This window comes from Carya illinoinensis, chromosome 7, assembly GCF_018687715.1.
Source record: "Carya illinoinensis cultivar Pawnee chromosome 7, C.illinoinensisPawnee_v1, whole genome shotgun sequence".
Taxonomy (NCBI): Eukaryota; Viridiplantae; Streptophyta; class Magnoliopsida; order Fagales; family Juglandaceae; genus Carya; species Carya illinoinensis.
Window position 1 is genome coordinate 5,336,332 of NC_056758.1, and position 19,123 is coordinate 5,355,454.

The following is a 19,123-nucleotide window of genomic DNA, read 5'->3' on the forward strand; positions in this document are numbered from 1 at the left end:
ACAATAATCTGAGCGTACAAGAAGGAGAAAGAGAAAAGGAAAATCGGTGTCCTGTCAAAACAGCCGGTCAGTACTGCAAGTACCATTAGACGAGCTCACATTAGACTGAGGACTGCATGACCATGAGAAAGAGAGTCGTTGAGTTAGCAGTAACCGGCGAGTTGGAGCGAATGGTCGCAGAGTGGTCAAAACCTAAAAGGCGACAGGAGGCTAGGCAAAAAGCAAGGCGGAGTTTCAGTCCTAAAAGAAGGCGCCATGCCAATAACCACCAGGATAGGAGGGTGAGGTCGCCCTTAAGAAACGATCAAAACAGGGCGCCCATAGGGGAAATAAAGACCATAGCCGGAGGTTTTGCTGGGGGGTGGTATTTCCATGTCTAGCCGAAAGGCATATGCACGGAAGGCAATATATGAAGATGTGTTCGTGGCGGATAGAGTACACAAGCAACCAAAGCTCGGCAATGAGAGAATGGTGATATCCTTCGACGAGGCGGATAGGGAAGGAATCATATATCCACGTGACGATGCTCTGGTAATAACACTCGTGATAGCTAATTACACAACTAGGCGGGTACTAGTAGACAATGGGAGCTTAGTTGATATACTGTTCTGGGAGGCGTTTGTCAAAATGGGGATTGATGTTGGAAAATAGAGGCTCTCCCCTATGCTGTTAAAGGGTTCCTCAAGGGATACCATCCAGCCAGTAGGGGCGATCACGCTACCAGTAACTACAGGCATGGGGGAGCGAACAACAACCACGATGACCGACTTCTTAGTAGTGAAAGCTTCTTCCTCTTACAATGCCATACTGGGCAGACCGACACTCAACCATTTGAGAACAGTAACGTCCACCTACCACCTCAAGATGAAGTTCCCAACAGATGGCGGCGTGGGAGAGGCGAGAGGCGAGAGGCGAGCAAGCCTTGGCTCGAGAATGTTATATGCAGGAATTAAAGGAAGTCTGCACGGTCGCAAGACAGGATGGGGCCTTGCCGCCTCTGTCGCCACCTGTGACAGTAACTTGCGAGAAAGATATAGAAGTCAGGGATGACCAAGTTCAGCAACATGAGGAAGTCAACGAACCTCTGGAACTTGTGACATTGTACGCTGACCACCCCGGGACAACTGCCCGAATCGGGACACAAGTCCCACCAACAGATAGAGAAGCCCTAATAAAGTTGTTGGTAGAACACAGGGATGTCTTCACATGGAGCCATGAAGAAATGCTCGGTATAGACAATGGCATCATTGAGCATTGCTTAGGCGTGGACCCATCACACAAGGCAGTGAGATAGAAGAGGAGATCGTTCAGCGCAGAGAAGTACGTTGCCATTAGTGAAGAAGTTGAAGGGTTGCTCGCGATCGGCTTCATCAGAGGGGCCCACTACCCATAATGGTTATCCAACATTGTCATGGTAAAAAAGGCGAATGGGAAGTGGAGAATGTGCGTAGACTTCATAGATTTAAACAAGACTTGCCCGAAAGATAGCTTCCCCTTACCACGCATCGACGTCATTGTAGATGCTACAATGGGGCATCATATGTTGAGCTTCATGGACGTATATTCGGGTTACAACCAGATACGGATGAACGCAGCGGGTGAAGAAAAGACATCTTTCATCACAGATCGAGGGCTGTATTGCTACCAGGTCATGCCCTTTGGATTAAAGAATGCAGGGGCGACCTACCAAAGGCTGGTAAACCGGATATTCAGGGAACAGATTAGGAAATCTATAGAGATTTACGTGGATGGCCTACTAGTAAAAAGTAAAGAGTCTGCCCAGCACCTTGGGGATTTACGAACGATGTTTGGAGTCTTACGCCGTTACAAGATGAGGCTGAACCCATCGAAATGTACTTTCGGGATCCAGTTAGGGAAATTCTTGGGCTTCATCGTATTGGAGAGAGGAATTGAAACTTCTCCAGATAAGATAGAGGCCCTAATTAATATGAAGCTACCAAAGAATTTGAACAAGACTCAACGACTAGCGGGGAGAGTGGCCGCCCTGGGAAGGTTCATAGCTAGGTCAACAGACAAGTGCCTCTCTTTTTTCCAAATACTGCGGAAGGTACATCCTTGGAATGAACAGTGAGACGAAGCGTTCGAAAATTTAAAACAGTATCTGGCCAATCCACCCATTTTAAAGCGACCAGAGAAGGGAGATGTACTCTATGCGTATCTAGCAGTCTCCCTGCACGCTGTATCCGCCGTCCTCATAAAGGAAGAAAAATCCGTGCAACATCCAATATATTATGTGAGTCGAGCACTCAGAGGAGAAGAAGCTAGATACCCTCAAATTGAGTTGTTGGCATTTGCCTTGGTAGTGGTAGCTAAGAAGCTCTATCCTTATTTCCAGGCCCATGCAGTGAAGGTACTGACAGAAGCTCCATTGGCGAAAATACTGAGGAAGCCAGATTGTATAGGGAGGCTGATAGGTTGGTCAATCAAGCTAAGTGAGTTCAATATAGAGTACGAGCCAAAGAAAGCTATAAAAGGGCAAGCAATGGCGGGTTTTGTAGCAGAATTCTCATATTATCCCCATGAAGAGGTGATAACACCGTCAAGAAAGCCCTGGGTATTGTTTATAGACGGATCGTCCTGCCTAACAGGCGGAGACCTGGGAATACATTTACTGAGCCCCGACGATTAGGAATGGTATTACATGGTCACACTGGCGTTTAAAGTAACAAACAACGAAGCTGAGTATGAAGCATTGATAGCGGGTTTGTCTGTGGCCGCCCAGATTGGGGCAACCGAAGCAGACGCCAGGTCGGATTCACAAGTAGTAGTAAATCAAGTTTTGGGCATGTACGCTGCAAAGGGCGAAAAGTTGAAGAAATATCTGGCACGAGTTTGGGAACTACGCGATCTCTTCTCATACTTTGCTATAACTCAGATACCAAGGGTGGAAAACGAGGTCACAGACAGATTGACACGAGCGGCATCAGGAGGGGAGGAAGTACCCCTACCATGGCCAGTCGAGAGAATGGTCGTCAAGGTCCCAGTTGTGGGCATCGAAGTAGGAGTTCTGGGGTCAAGTACCCTAGATTGGGCGAGCAGTATAGTAGAGTACTTGGATGGAGGAAAATTGCCAAAAGCAAGAGAAGAGACAAGAAAGATAAAGAAAAGGGCAGCTAGGTTTCTACTCATCGATAGAATCCTTTATAAAAGTGGTTTCTCTGTTCCTTTATTGTGATGCATCTCCACACAAGAAGCACCATATGTCCTGGCTGATATACGCGAAGGGATATGTGGAAACCACAGTAGGGGAAGAACCTTATCTAGGAAAGCGGTCCGGGCAAGGTATTACTGGCCTAATGCTCTAAGGGATGCGCGGGAGTTCGCTAAGAGGTGTGCAAAATGCCAGACTTACGCACCTATACCGCATGCCCCTCCGGAGGAATTAGCATCAATAACAGCACCATGGTCATTTGCCCAGTGGGGGGTTAGACCTAATGGGACCCTTCCTACCAGGAAAAGGTGGTGGGAAATTTATGATAGTCGTCATCGACTATTTTACAAAATGGGCAGAAGTGGAGCTGTTGGCAACAATCACAGGCAAAGCCGTGACAAAATTTTAGTGGAAGAATGTCATCTGTAGGTTTGGGATTCCCCATAGTATTGTAACCAATAATGGGCGCCAGTTCGACTCAGATCACTACAGAGAATGGTGCACGGAGTTAAGGATCAAGGCAAAGTACTCCTCCCCAAGCCACCCCAAGCAAATTGTTGCCCAGATGACTAACACAAGAGGGGGGGTGAATTGAGTTGTATTAAAAAAATAACAATTATAAATCAAATATATAATATAAAATATAAACAAAATATGAAATAACAATAAATATAAAGAGTAAGGGTAAGAGAGAAGCAAACTCAGTATGTTAACGAGGTTCGGCCCCACTGCCTACGTCCTCGCCTCAAGCTACCCCTTGAGAATTCCCAAATTTACTATTCAACCTCCTTCAGGTGGAGATAGAAACCTATTACACCTTTGAACAACACCGCTACAAAGGATCCGTGTAGAACACCCTCTACACTTGCAATCACCTTACACGTGGTGATTCAACTATTCCCCGTGTAAAATACTTTCTACACACACAAGGGTTATACACACCCTTTTTCTGATACAAGAGCTGATAGTGGGTAGGTTATCAGAAAACACTCCTCAATGAGTGAAATAAGAACAATACAGCGCAAACTATATCTCTCAAAATGAACAAGGATTAAGGCTCAATACTTAGAGAATAGAGAATGAAAGCTTTGAATAAATGTGGTATGCTCTTGGTGTTGTAAATGTGAAGCTCTCAAATGATCTATTTATAGGCATATGAGACTTCGTATTCAAATTAAAAAAGATTAACATGTCAAAAACAACATCATTTACTTTTTCAAAAAATTCAAATAAAAGGTTCTTCTTTTTCAATTGTCAAAGACAACATCATTCACTTTTTCAAAAAAATCAAACCTAATATTTTACTTTTGGCATATGACAAAAGGAGCACACTTTCCTTTTCAAAAAATTCAAACCTAATCTTTTACTTTTTGTATATGACAAAAAGAGCACACTTTCCTTTTCAAAAAATTCAAACTTAATCTTTTACTTTTTGTATATGACAAAAGGAGCACACTTTACTTTTTAAAATTTTCAAACAAAATCATGTACCTTTTGTATAAGTCTAAAAAAGTATCAATCACTTTTGAAAATATTCAAATAAAACATGCACATGTGAAAGATGACAATCAATCATCTTTAATATTTTCATAGTTGAACTCTTTAATCAAGGCATGCACATGTAAAAGATGACAATCAATCATCTTTAATATTTTCAAAGTTCAACCCTTTAATCAAGGCATGCACATGTAAAAGATGACAATCAATCATCTTTCAAAATTTTCAAATTTAATTTTCAAAAATATTCATGCTCATGTGGAAAATATATTTTAATACTTTATGATAAAATATTAATTTTGAGCATTAATCCTAATTTCGAATTTTAAGAGATTTACAACATTACTCTATGCCTTTAATGTGAACTTGTTTCCTTCTTTCTCATGCTTGGTTCTTTGATGTGCTTGACTGCATTATGTGGACAACTTGAGTTTGAAACTTCTTTATTCTTTGAATTTATTTGTTATCATCAAAATCCATGTGTAGATTTATAATCACATGAAACTTGAAACCTTGGGTTCAACATAAATGGTCAAGCTGAGGTGACAAACAAGGCATGACTTTCAATCCTCGAGAAAAAGGTCGCGGAGAAGAAAGGAGATTGGGCGGACGAGCTGCCAGGAGTACTCTGGGCGTACAGAACTACAGCAAAAACTCCAACAGGGGAATCCCCGTTTATTCTGACTTACGGATGCGAGGCAGTTACAGCAGTGGAAGTAGGGCTGCCAACCTACAGAACAAGCCATTTCTCGAGTACTCGGAATGACAAAAAGATAGAAGAATAAATCAACTTACTTGAAAAAGAATGAGAGATAGCCGAGGCTCGAATGCTATAGGAAAAAAGGAAAACCGCGCAGTACTTCAACAAAAGAGTAAGGCCCAGGACCTTTAAAGTGGGTGACCTGGTTTTGAAGAAGAGTGGGGTAACTACCCAAGGCGAGGGAAAAATGGGACCCCGATGGGAAGGTCCTTATCTAGTAGTAGCCAACAACCGGCCTGGATTGTACAGATTGAAAGACAGCGAGGGTAAGGAACTACCACAACGCAGAGCATTTGAAGAAATTTTATCAATGATTTTTGTAGTACTCATTAATTTAAACTCCCTTATCTTTATTTTTGTCTGAATGTTTGAGACATCACTATTTATAAGTATATTCCGTTTCATTCATTAAAAAGTTTTGTACAGAGAAAAACGTTCCCAGGGGAAAACATAAGCGCCATGAAAAAAGGGCAAAAAAGGTCAGGGACCGCTCGACCCTAAACACCAAAGACAAGGTTTAGCAGGTTGTGGTGCCATAAAAAAGGGCGCGTAGGTCCTCAGACCACGCCGACCCTAAACACCAAAAACAAGTCTTAGCAGCTTGTGATGCCATGGAAAAAGGGCGTTTAAGTCCTCAAACCACGCCGACCCTAAACACCAAAGACAAGTTTTAGCAGCTTGTGGTGCCATGAAAAAAAGGCGAGTAAGTCCTCAGACCACGCTGACCCTAAACACCAAAAACAATCCTTAGCAGCTTGTGGTGCCATGAAAAAAGGGTGCGTAGGTCCTCAGACCACGCCGACCCTAAACACCAAACACAAGCCTTAGCAGCTTGTGGTGCCATGAAAAAATGGCGTGCAGGACCTTAGACCACGCTGACCCTAAACACCAAAGACAAGTCTTAGCAGCTTGTGGTGCCATGAAAAAAGGGCGCGTAAGTCCTCAAGCCACGTCGAACCTAAACACCAAAGACAAGCCTTAGCAGCTTGTGATGCCATGAAAAAATGGCGCGTAGGTCCTCAGACCACGCCAATCCTAAACACCAAAGACAAGACTTAGCAGCTTATGGTGCCATGAAAAAAGGGCGCGTAGGTCCTCAGACCAAGCTGACCTTAAACACCAAAGACAAGCCTTAACAACTTGTGGTACCATGAAAAAAAGGGGCCCGTAGGTCCTCAGACCACATCGACCTTAAACACCAAAAGCAAGCCTCAGCAGCTTATGGTGCCATGAAAAAATTGTGCATAGGTCCTCAGACCACACCAACCCTAAACACCAAAGACAAACCTTAGCAGCTTGTGGTGCCATGAAAAAATGGCACGTAGGTCCTCAGACCACGCCGACCCTAAACACCAAAAACAAGTCTTAGTGGCTTGTGGTGCCATGAAAAAAGGGTGTGTAGGTCCTCAGACCACGCTGACCTTAAACACCAAAGGCAAGCTTTAACAACTTGTGGTGCCATGAAAAATAGGGGCGCGTAAGTCCTCAGACCACGTCGACCTTAAACACCAAAGGCAAACCTCAATAGCTTATGGTGCCATTCAAAAGACGACAAGCAAAGAAACACAGAAGCCAAAAACGCTCAACAGAGCAAACCAAAGTCCAATATTACAAATGTATAACATATATCAAGAAACGATGTTGTTCTTCACAATCAAATACAAAAAATGAGCTTAACAAAAAAGGGAAGGGGTATTCAAGGGGCATCTTCAGGCGGGAAAGCTAGGCACGTTAGCAAAAATATCGGGCATCTCTTTCCGCCCGAACTTGTCAACCACTCGGAGTAGAACAAATTCTGGTCAAGAATCCTGAGGTTAGTGGCAGGATCAGCCAGAAGACGGTCCCTTAACCTCTCAATGCCGCAGCCATGCCCAAAAGCAAAGCCATCATCCCTCTAGCAAGGACATGGGCCAACTGGTCGAGAAGCTGTGCGACCTCCTCCCGAGAAGCAGTCAGCTCTCCCTCCTTCTCAAACAAACTCCGCTGGCTGGCTCCAAGGGCCAAGTTTGCCTCCCGAAGACTCTCCTCGGAGGACTTGCAGCATTCTTGAGAATGGGCTAGGTCTCCACCAAGAGAGGACAATGCCTCATTACGGGCGGCAAGCTCGAAATTTAGACAAGAGCTCTCAGCCTTAAGACTCTCCCGAGCCTCTAAAAGTTGCCGCCTGGCAGAGTCCCTCTCCAAAAGGAGAATTGATGAGACGAAGTCGGCCTTGGCCTCGTTTGCTAGGCGGGCTGCTTCACACTACGTGAGGAGTTCAGCCTCGCGTATCTCCAGATCACCTTGCAAGTGGGAGTAGCTCTCGGGTTGCTCCAGTAGGATTTTCAGCTCCTCCCTATCCTCGGCCAGAGCAAACAATTTAACCTTATCAGTCTACCAACTCTCCAAGGCACATTTGGCTATGTAGCATAGCTGGCGACGCCCCCTGACCTCCTCCTCGAGATGGGCACGGTCGGCAACAATCCATGCCACCAAGTCATTGATCCATTGCAAAAAAGAAAAAAAAAAAAGAAAAAAAGGTCACCAACATGAAAATAAAAAAAAAAACGGGGCAAAGGTATGAAATAAGTGTATACAAGAAATGACACAAACTATAATACTTCAGAAAGCCAATTTTTCAGACGATTTGCCATCTGGGCAATGGCCTCTGCCTGAGAGTGGGCTGATGTTGAAGAACCACCACCACTAGTATCACCCCTCATGATCTCGCCAGGGACTGAAAGATTTTCTCCCTCGAGCCTCGCAGACGGAGCCATCGTCCTCCCCGATGGGTTAGCCAAGCGCAAATGGGGCAGAGGAGGTGGTGGTTAAGCCAAGTCAGCATCACAAAGGCGGGCTTCTTCCTCCAAGAAATTCTCCCACTCCTCCTCAAGGAAATAGTCAGTATCTCCGCCAATAGAGGAGGCATGGGTAGGAGGAAGAGAAAGTCGCCCACTGCCAATGGTCGAAGGGGTTTTTCCCCCAGAGATGGTGTCCGGTAAGCTCTCTGGGGAAGTTGGGCGTCTTCTGCCTCATCCACAAGTAAGGCACCTGGCGTTTCCCCGTGGCTGCCGATAGGCAAAACAGTGGCCGCCTCTGCAGGGGCAACAGTAGTAGAAGGGGGCGAGCAAGCTTCCACTGAAGTGATTTAGTCGAGATTGAGGGATGCAACCACTCTAGCGCTTAACTCAAACTAACTCGCCCGGCTAGTCAACACAGGAAACTCAAAAACGGGGACAGGTGTTGGGGCGGGCTGTTATGTCCCAGACACGGCCTGGGGGGAGGCAGCTAGGCCAAAAAGGGCTCTCCACGTCCCTTAGGCTGCGAGAACGTGGCAACGACAGGGACGACAGCGGCAAGGAGGGCTTAGTGGTACTAGGCGGGGTAGAACCCTGTCTGTGGCCCTCCTTCGAAGATACTACAAGGACCTCTGGTTGGGGCAACAGGGACTCAGCAGCGGCCAGTTGCAGAGACCCAAAAGAAGGAGTGCCCTCTTGCCGCACCAAGTCCTGGGCGCCCTTGGAGGGCGCCAGAGTCTCCTGTAGAGCAAAAGAAGGCAGAGAGGAACTTCTAGAGTGAGCTTTCTTTTGGCGACAGCCTACTCTGTTCTTCTTGGTCCTCTTCTCTCTCTTCTAGGCGACCACCTCCTTTTCTCCATCGTTCTTCTTTTTGCTCTTTTTTTCTCTCTTTTCGGCGGCCTCTTCCTCCTCCTCCTCCTCTTCCAAACGCTTCTTCCGCTTAGAGGGTTCAGACCTTGCGGTTTTCTTAGTGGACTTCGGCAAGGAAGGAGGAATGGTGTCTGTAATCATGAAGTCGCGCCCTTGAACAAAAGACCGGTTGGGAGACTTCAAGAACCGATCAATGTGGGCGATGGTCAGCAAGTTGTCAATCCAGAGCACCTCTAGATTCGCTTTGGCCCAAGAATCAACTGTTGCGATTTGAGCCAGTTCACTACGCGACAGGGTCGTCATCTTACGCCATAGATCATTCTCATCGGGAAGAGGGTGCCAAATCGTTTTAATTGGGAAATCATGGAAAACTTCTTCCGTACCGGGCTATTTCCAATTTTGGCTGGAGACATAAAAGAACCTAGTGGTCCATACCTTGGCATTGGAGTGGCGAGTCTCGTATCGGGCCAACGTTTGCCCGTCATCTTTTCTACGAAAGCCGAGGACATTGCCCTTGAAGTTTCCCTCAGGTTATAGAACAACAAAAACTCTCAGGCAGTCAAATCAGGACAAGGGTCCCTGAGAGGCTCCAAAGTCATGCAAAACACAATACAAACACAGAGGTACGTCCTCAACGCGAAATGGTGCATTTGAGAGGGAGCGAGGTTGAGGAGATCCAAAAGGTCGCGGAGAGGGCGACCAAAAGGGAGCTTCAACTTGTGCTGCAAATGAGAAACAGGGATAGCCACTCTAAGGGCAAAGCCCTCGCTATCACAAACTCCATATTCAGGAAGGTTTAAGACAACAGTCTCAGGAATACGATAGTCCTCCCTAATCATGGGAAGATTTTTCTCTTGGAGACATGAATGCCACCGGTACCCAACGAAGACTGTATCCTCAAGGATCGCAAAGGGGTTTTCAGAAACCTGGCCTTCAACGTAAGAAGCCATTAAAATCAATTGGAAAAAAATAGCAAGAAAAGAGTAGGATAAGCAGAGAGCGTAATAGGCAAAGAAATGAAGAGGCAGAGAACGTAACAGGAGAAGGAATGAGAGACAGGGAAAAGAATGAAGTTTTGAAAGGTAGTGAAATGCGAAAGGCCAAACGGAAAGAAAAGTAACTTGCAAGAAGACTAACCAGCACAAATAAACTGTCTGTCTTCTCTGCCACAATAGCGGGAAATGATATCAAATCTACGGTTCTTCGTAACCAAATCTTTATGGGGGGAAGGAAATGACATAAAACGGCCAGAGGGTGTAACGGGCCAGAAAACACAAAAAGGTCGTGGGTTGTTTGGGCTCATGACCATGTCTACATAATTTCCAAGTACCCAAACCCATGCAGTCACACCTAGCTCTTTCACAGCGACAAGATTGGTCGAAAATAAATTTCATCTATCAGCAGACGAATAGAATTGACGGAGTAGTTGGAGGGACCATTCCAACCGGAGGGTCCTGGAGCATATAAAAATGGCACATAATACATTAAGCACCAAGAAGCCCAGAGTTTGGGCCCAGCATGAGCCCAAAAGTCATGAAGGGATGGTTAAAAGAAATTCAAAAAGAGACATACATGACGCCACATTTAACGGAAGGATAAAAACAACAAGAACTGATAGGATTATTCAAAATCCTAAGCCTTGATCTGTTTCAGTAAATTCTAGATGAGATATGTATGACAAACGAGCCTATATATAGGTGATCTTTAAGGTTTAAAAGAATAATCTCTTGAACTGACTTTAGCATCGGAGTATTTGCAAGAGAAGCTTCCTCGAGTTTCATAAAAGAAGAACAGTTGAGTTGTGGGAGATTGAAAGTAAGACACGTTCCAAACAAATATATAAATAGTCACTTTTTTAATTATTAAATAAAAAATAAATAAAATACATAAACGATCAAATTAATTAGATAAATTCAGACGGCATTGTTGAGGGAAAAATGAGCGTGTTGGCATATTCTTGTGAAAACCTGTGTAAAATAGTGTTGTAACAAGTGTTGTTGCGGAAGGATTGAAGTGGGGTTGAAGTGTGCTCATTATTGGTCAAAAGAAGCGACTTCGCTCGACCCTCGCTCGACAGAGCGCTCGAGCGAACTCAGGCAGATTCAACCGCTCGACCCTCGCTCGACATACGGCTCGAGCGAACTCAGGCAGATTCAACCGCTCGACCCTCGCTCGACATACGGCTCGAGCGAACTCAGGCAGATTCAACCGCTCGACCCTCGCTCGACACTGAGCTCAAGCGAACCCAGGCAGAGTGTGTCGCTCGACCCTCGCTCGACACTGAGCTCGAGCGAACTCAGGCAGAGTCGACCGCTCGATACTCGCTCGACATGGCGCTCGAGCGAACTCAGGTAGATTTCGGCGCTCGACCTTCGCTCGACCCTTCGCTCGAGCCAATGTTCCAGATCACTTACAATGTAGGGTTTTGAACGCCTCATTTGATGGGAACTATAAATAGAACATGTTAGCTTCTGTTCTAATGTGTGGAGAATCAGAGCAAAAACCCTAAGGGCCTCCAAGAACATCTTAGAGCAATCTCTCCCCCAATTGATTGATTCTTTCTTGGAAAAACATTTCTCCACCACAACATACACAAAAATCAGCTTTTACTTGAGTCCATTGAAGTGGACATTTTTGTTGGCCGGAAGAGTCCGGAGCTGCCGTTGATGCAGAGATCGAGAGGTTCTCGTGGGAAGCTATAGGAAGGTCGGAGTTCCGACACTACATGCGTGTAGAGATCGAGTGGGTCACTCGTGGTGTTGCAAGCCAAGTTTAGCTACTACAAAGGCTTTGTGAGTGTTCTAAATTGGTTGTAACAAACTAAAGTTTCTATAGTGGATTTGAGGTGGTGTCTTACACCCGGAGTGGTTTTAGATTTTGAAGAGGTTCTTCAAATGAGTTTCCACTCCGTGAACAAAATCATGTGTTGATTATTTGTGTTATTTGTTTCATTTATTATCTGCTTGTTTGATTAATTTTCAAAAGGCCATAAAAATTAGATTACACCTATTCACCCCCCCTCTAGGTGTAGTGTTGTGTAGAACCACTGCTTTTTCAGGCATAATATAATGTCCCATTATAAAGATTAGATCAATATATAAAGAGTTAATCTGGAAAGCGGTCCGGCTATTTAATTGAGAAGAACAGCCCTCCAATAGCCCGATGCCACGTAAGCTGCTTATTATTTTTATCCTGCATTTGCATACACCTGATTGAGACTCATACACCCCTCACTCCTTCGTTTTCAAACCCTCCCTCACTTCTTCGTCTTCAACTCTGTCCCCACACTCATTCCCGACGGTAGTCGAGCCAGACGGTGGCATCGATGGGCTCGACCTAGGCGGTGGCACGGACGGAGCTCGACCCACAACAATGCACGGACGAAGCTTGACCCAGACGGTGGCACCCCCCTGGATGGAGCTCGCACTCTCGCATAGCATCCAACAAGCGCAACTCTACCAGAATGCCGTCAAAGAGGCCATCAATTCTGCTGTGGAACCCTTCAAGTCCCATCTCTTCGAAATCCAATCCACTTCCTTCACCCATTTACACCAGACCATCATAAATTTCCTCAACTCATCATCCCCTATTTTTCCTATGGTTCATTAGGGAGAAAATAAATGAAAAGATGAAAAAAAATAGCAAACTTGGGGTTTCTGTGAGAGTGAGGTATTGGATTGTGTCTGTTTGGTTGCCAATAAAATCTTGGAATTGAAACCTTCTACATATTCAGCTTTCTGATAATAATGATTGCAATTTGGAATGATTTTTGGGTTTGGGTAATTTTTTGTGATATTCCGTGTAGTTTGGGTTTGGGTATTTTTTTGTGTTAAGAGAAATTGTGAATCTACCAATCCACTAATGTGATCCATTAACAATGACGGTGTCCAACATGGCGATGGGCGACAACCAATTTGGTTTGAACGGGGAGATAGGCGACAGAATATGGGCTACTCTGAATGGGAGATGGCGACAGACAAAAACAACCATGGGAATGATGGGAACGACTGGAACAACGGGAACGACAGGAGAAGTCCAAACTCAAGTCTTAGTTTGGATTTGAGTGTGTTTTTGCGATAAGAGAAATTGAGAGTATGTAATTGCCTGCAAAAAACTGGGCTCTGGCCTAGTAGATGAATTTGACAATGCCATGATTCAATGGGAAAAAAATGATGAAGAGATGGGTGATGAAAACGCGGCGAGCCAATCGGTTTGGATTTATGGTTTTGTTTCAGTTGTTAAAGTGATCGTATTGCAGGGTGAGGATGAAGGTGTCTCCAATTCATGAAGATCTAGTGTGATAAGGTTTATTGTACTTTAGGTAGAATTACTGACGTGGCAAGTTGTGATTGGAGGGCTGCTATTCTCAATTAAATAGCCCGACCCTCTAGCAGCGTTTCACATATATTAAACTCATAACAGGTATATAGAGTCTCCAGGCAGGGTCTTTTTTTTTTTAAAATAAAAAACACCCACAAATGGACACATTGACTTCATAATTTCATTGTGAGAGGGTGTAGTAATCTTCCGTACGTGTACTCTATTAAAATTATTGTACCAAATGTCAATCATCATGTGAATGTTCGATCCTTTTAATATATCTCTCGTCAAAGAAAGGGAACGTAATGAGAACATTAATCCCAAGATGTACTTTGTTTTCAGGTGTGTAGTGAGCGTTTTAAGGTGTAAAACTTAAGAAAAAAACAGTGATTACGAAAAAAATATGAAGGCGATGAACAGTAAGATCATCACCGACCATTTGTTTGGAGTGGAGCATTTGGGTCAAAAGTCCAGCCGAAGTCCGGGAAACCTGGTCAAGAATTATTGCATTAATTGATTAGGTAGCTACCCAAAACGTGCATCGATCTAATTATAACACGTGTTTTCCTTTTTCAATTTGAATATCGACATCTTTTATTGTTGTGTAGTACTTCTTCCTGGAATAATTAGTGGATTACATCTAACATTTTTTTTCCATAAATATTTTTTTTAAGAAAAATTATATTGTTCCTTGTGAATTTTTTTTAATTTAAATGTTGGATTTTTTAAAAAAAAAGAAAAAAAAAATAAAATTATTATTGGGTTTTTTTTTTTTTTTTGGGTCACCTTTAATAACTGCCGGCCAATTTTGGTCGGTTTGATATGTTGGTACCGTTTCATCTATCACCGTTATATTAGTTGCAAAATATTTAATGCAGCAAAATTTTTATATATAATTATTTTTGTATATTTTTTTGTATATATTTTATTAATATAATTGATTGTATTATATATTTTAATATAAAATAATTATTTTAACCAATCATATTAATACGTGCATAAAAAATACACAAAAAAACTATATATATATAATAGAACTCGGCAAACAAATAGAGCTTGTACTAGAGATTTTTTTTTTTTTTCCCAAAAAATGATGGACGGCAAGATAGTTTTATGATTTGTTTTTATCATAATTTGAAGGAAGACCACGGCCATTCATCTCCTGAAATCTAATCTTGGCCATTTCTTTTAAGAAGAATTTATGGAAACTTGATCAGTTTTAAAACATATGCTTTAATCATAAATCAATATTGAATTTTCATATACATATATATTATTTATTTTTTTATATACTCTTAAATAAGTATTATCATTAAAAATAACCACCATTCATTACCAAGAAAAAAAAACGGAAGTAGTTGAGCTTCTTTTCTTCAATATTTCGTCGCAAAAGGACTAGTACTGGTCCTTAAGTGGGTAGCCTACCGCCTACTCTTTTGTTTTTTTTGGTTGTACATCTGAAAAACAGAAATTATGAATTACTTTCAACCTTTACTTTTATGTGTTTGAATTTTGAAAAACATAATATTTATTATGTAGTAATAAAATACTTGCAGTATGCCTAAGTCAATTTTACAAAACTTTTTATCTTATCTCATCTTATTTAATAATTATAATTTTTTTAAATTTTTATATAAAATAAAATAAACAATTCAATCTTTTCAAATTCTAATAAAAAAATATATTCTAATAATATTTTATTTCGATCACTTTTAACTTTAATTTCAACTCATCTCATTTCTGGAAATCAACTTTAATCTTAACTAATTATTTCAAACCCACCAAATGATGTCTATTGATATTATGTGAAATTATAATTTTTTCTAAAAATTTAAGTTGATAAAAATACTTAAATTTTATTATTTAATTTATATATTAATTTATATAACACTCATCATCTCAATATATTTCATTTTTTCATTAAAAAATATATTATTTTAATACAAGTAAACATTAATTTAAATTTTTAAGGGTAATAGATCTAGTGAGCTTCCATCTGCACCTTCTTCTCCTACTGCTTTTTCTCCAATTAATAAGCAAAGACGGTGATATTCAAATTAGAGTAAAGCAATACGGCTACGTATTAAGGGCGATAGAGTCAAAGTCAAAGATCATATAATCTCTTGTGGGTCTAAGTTTGTCTCCAAACTTACCTATAATCTGATTATAAGAACCCACGTGGACCCATTGATGTGCCTCCAATGTACTAATTATATTAGTATTAACATTTTTCACTGTTCATATACTCAATAAAAATGGTCGGTGTGTCACATCCCAATTAATAAAAGAAATAAAACACATCACATTACCATGAAACAAAAAACTGCTCAGTATGGTTGGATGAGGATGAGGATGAGGCTGTCTCAAGGAATAAATGAATAAAAAATAATAAAATTAAAGCAACTGTATATATAATTCACAATGAAGAAACATATATTAATCAAAATTATTCCAACATAAATAATTGTCAGAAAATAATTGAGTCGGTACGTAGATACAGAGGAATTTTTCTAATAGGACAAGATCACAAATATATTAAGAAAACCTCTATGAGAAAAAAGTCTCTAACTTGTTCTTCAGTGCAGAAGAAAAACCGTAAAGAGGGAAAAAAGAGGTGATGTTGATCAAAAGTCAATTAAAACCTCTAAAAAAAACCCTCTCAAAAAGCTGCGAGCCTCGTTTACAACGCAGGGGTAATTGAACATGGTCATGGGCTCAACCACGCAAAAAGCCACGAGAAAAGGTGAAAAACCCTGCCCCCGAATTTGAGTCTCGCAACAATAATTACAGTGAAAGGTTTACAGGCCTTCGTTTATCTCAAGAGGTTCTAGAAAGACACTGAAAAAAATAAAAGGAGACTTGTCTGCAAGTAGAGCTTATTCATCATCGATAAACCCACGTTTCTGATGTGTTGAAGACTCTAAAAAAAGAAAGAAAAAAACATTTGACAGTTCTTCGAGTTTTCAACTTGCAATTTCACATGTGTTTCAGCAAAGCCTGTCGTAGGTTTCTCGCCAGATCTTTCCCTGTCATGCAGAAATCAACGTCCATCTGCAAGAATGACAAGTTTTTGTAACATTTCTCATGTACGTCTGGCTTCAAAAAATTAGAAATTTCTAGAGATGTCAAATGAATAACAGTTTTATAGAATCAAACGAGCGAGTTCAATATCCCTGCCTATTCTCCAAAATGGCAAGCGATGAGTAACAGCTACAAACTCGTTTCTTATAGAATCAAACTCGTTTCTTATCGATAATTACATAGGAAATATCAATATGAAGTGAAATGAATTACCTGAGCAACAACAGTCATATCAACGGTGGAATTCCCAAATGGCAAGACGCTGCTAGTTGTGATAGTTAGGTGAAGTTTCTCTATTTCGCTTAGTATCTTTGCGGTGCATCCTTTGCGTTTCTCACAGTAGATTCTAATGAGCACATTCTTCTCCGAAAGTCTAGCTTCAACTTCAGGGAGTGGCTCATCGGAGTGGCTATCGGAGTTCTGATCAGATGCAGAGGTGTCATCATCGGCCGAGATCCGAGTCTTCTTCACAAAAACCACCGTTTCCATTGTTTTCTTGGCAGTCTGCTCTTCCAGTATCTTCAATCGTTCTTGTAGCTGTTTCAAGTACTTAATAGCGTCTCCCAGGACAGAAGCCTTGTCCATCTGCATACAAAACATTAACATGCTTAAACACTTCCCTTTTAGCTTCCCTAAATCATAGTGAACTCAGGAATATAAACTGGGTTCCCACCAATGGGATATTCATTCAGATAATAATCCGAGTGTACGTCTAGCTCCACGCTCATCAGTGGATCGTACGTGTTTTCCAAATAACAAGAATTAATGAATGCTGAGGAGTGAGGACATCTCCAACTAAGTACCGTTTTCCGCTTGATATATTAATAACACCTCTAATTTAAGACAGTTTCATTGCCTCTTTTTTGTTTAAAAGGATTCGTACTTTAATCTTGTTAATTAGGGCAACATCCAAGAGAGCGATCGACATAATCGCCTGATTCTCATCATTCTACGAAGCAAAAATGCCTTAAAAATGATTAATTGGACGAAGTTTATTAATGGGTACTCAAAAGAAATGAACCCTCCAAGAAACAGTGAGAGAGATGTATTAACAGGCCGTAGTAAGTACCTTCTTTAGGCCAGGAACAATGGCTGAAAGTGCTATGAACCTCTGGCTGAGTTTTTCTCGGCGCTTTCTCTCTGCTATTACGTGATCTTGGGCATGTAATGGAGTTCTAGTCATTGAACCGACCCTCTTGGGGAACTGCTCTTGTTTTGGTGAACAATTTTGCATCTTAGAGGGCTTCTCAGAAATCAAAGTTGGGGGGAAACTCCTATTTCCATGATCAGAACCTGCCTCGTTCTTTGGGTTCATGGTGCAGTCTAGACCATAAAATTGCTGATAAGAGGCCGGAGGCGAGTCCGAGTTCTCGAAAGAAATCAACTGCGACGAGGAGGAAGAAGCTGGAGCCTTCGAAGCAATACGGTTGGTGCTGAAAGAGTTCCAACTGCTAGTCTTGAGCAGTTTTGCCGGTCTCTGATCCATGCCGGTCTGAGGATTTTCTCCCACCCCAACATTAAAGGTGTGTATGCTTTTAGGAGTTTTGAGAACTGGATAAGATGAGTAGCTCTCAGCAGAAATAGATTGAAAATCATGATCAAAACCATCGAGTGAGTAATCGAAAGGGTTCAAGTCGTATTGATGGCTGAAGTAATTGGGGTCCTCCACTGTCTGTTAAATAATACATTCCAAAAGAATTATCCAAATACCCGAAGGAGCTTGAAAAAAGAAAATGGTATAAGATGCGTATTAATATTACCAGTTCTGATATCCATTTGGCTGACGAGATTTCCATTGAAGCACCCTTATATTCCTTAGAGATGAACTGCGGGATACCTAGGAAAAATGGACGAGCCACCGAAATCTTAAATTCTAAGGGAAAAAGAAAGCAATTCTCAATTTTTATATATTTTAAGATATATATTGATAACTGACAGATCATTATGATCCCAATCATTTATCATGTATGGAGAAGATGGAAAATCCTTGCAGAAGTAAGAACAAATCAAAAGAAAGCAAAAAAATAGGAAAAAAGAATGAAGAGGAGGAAAAACCAGGAGCTATTTTATTTACCATTTGCTTTAAATCCTAATATATCCGCCAAAGTATATATCTGAAGGCGCAATGAACACCCACCAAATTCTTAAATATTCCTTTTAAATTTATGATCGAATGAACACCCACCAAAACTAAATGAAGAAAAACCATATTTGAAGGCCAGAAACGACTTCTATATGGATGTTACATATGAAAGAAAGAGAACCATCAGTGATCTGCACCTCCAAATTAAAGATCCAGAAGAGATACTAGTTCATCATGAAAGCTTACCTTCAAGAGATCTAAGACCAGTACTAGTACCGTAGCTTTTCTTTACCTTCAAGGTCAGATATTACTTCATGAAAGAATTTTGAGACTTTATATAGAATGTACGCGTACCTAAAAACTTGTATTTGCACGTGTGAAAATATGATGGCCTTCATTCTCCTTACTGTTCATACAATGGCTTTTTCCTAGATCTCTCGGTTATTTGGTCAAACTATGAGTTCCTCCACATTTTCCAGATATAATATCATCCCCACATCTGCTTTTACTAAATACTCAACTTTTGCTCGCCAGCTAAGGGCCCCATGTATTCGCACGGACAT

At 41.6% G+C, this 19,123-nt stretch overlaps 1 protein-coding gene across 2 annotated transcripts; it reads right to left on the reverse strand.

Moving 5' to 3' along the window:
* Positions 1 to 16,138: 16,138 nt before the first annotated feature.
* LOC122316914 (transcription factor bHLH18-like) lies at positions 16,139 to 18,874 on the reverse strand. 2 transcript variants are annotated; one of them, XM_043133760.1, is made up of 5 exons: positions 18,807 to 18,874; positions 18,238 to 18,314; positions 17,547 to 18,149; positions 16,691 to 17,062; positions 16,139 to 16,447 (listed from the first exon to the last, which is right to left on the reverse strand). In XM_043133760.1, exons 2-5 carry the CDS (start codon positions 18,271 to 18,273, stop codon positions 16,373 to 16,375), a joined length of 1,086 nt encoding a protein of 361 aa, XP_042989694.1. In that variant the 5' UTR covers positions 18,274 to 18,314; positions 18,807 to 18,874; the 3' UTR covers positions 16,139 to 16,372. The 2 variants fall into 2 exon arrangements, with proteins under 2 accessions (XP_042989694.1, XP_042989693.1); XM_043133759.1 differs by lacking the exon at positions 18,807 to 18,874 and having other exon boundaries at positions 18,238 to 18,800.
* Positions 18,875 to 19,123: the final 249 nt, after the last annotated feature.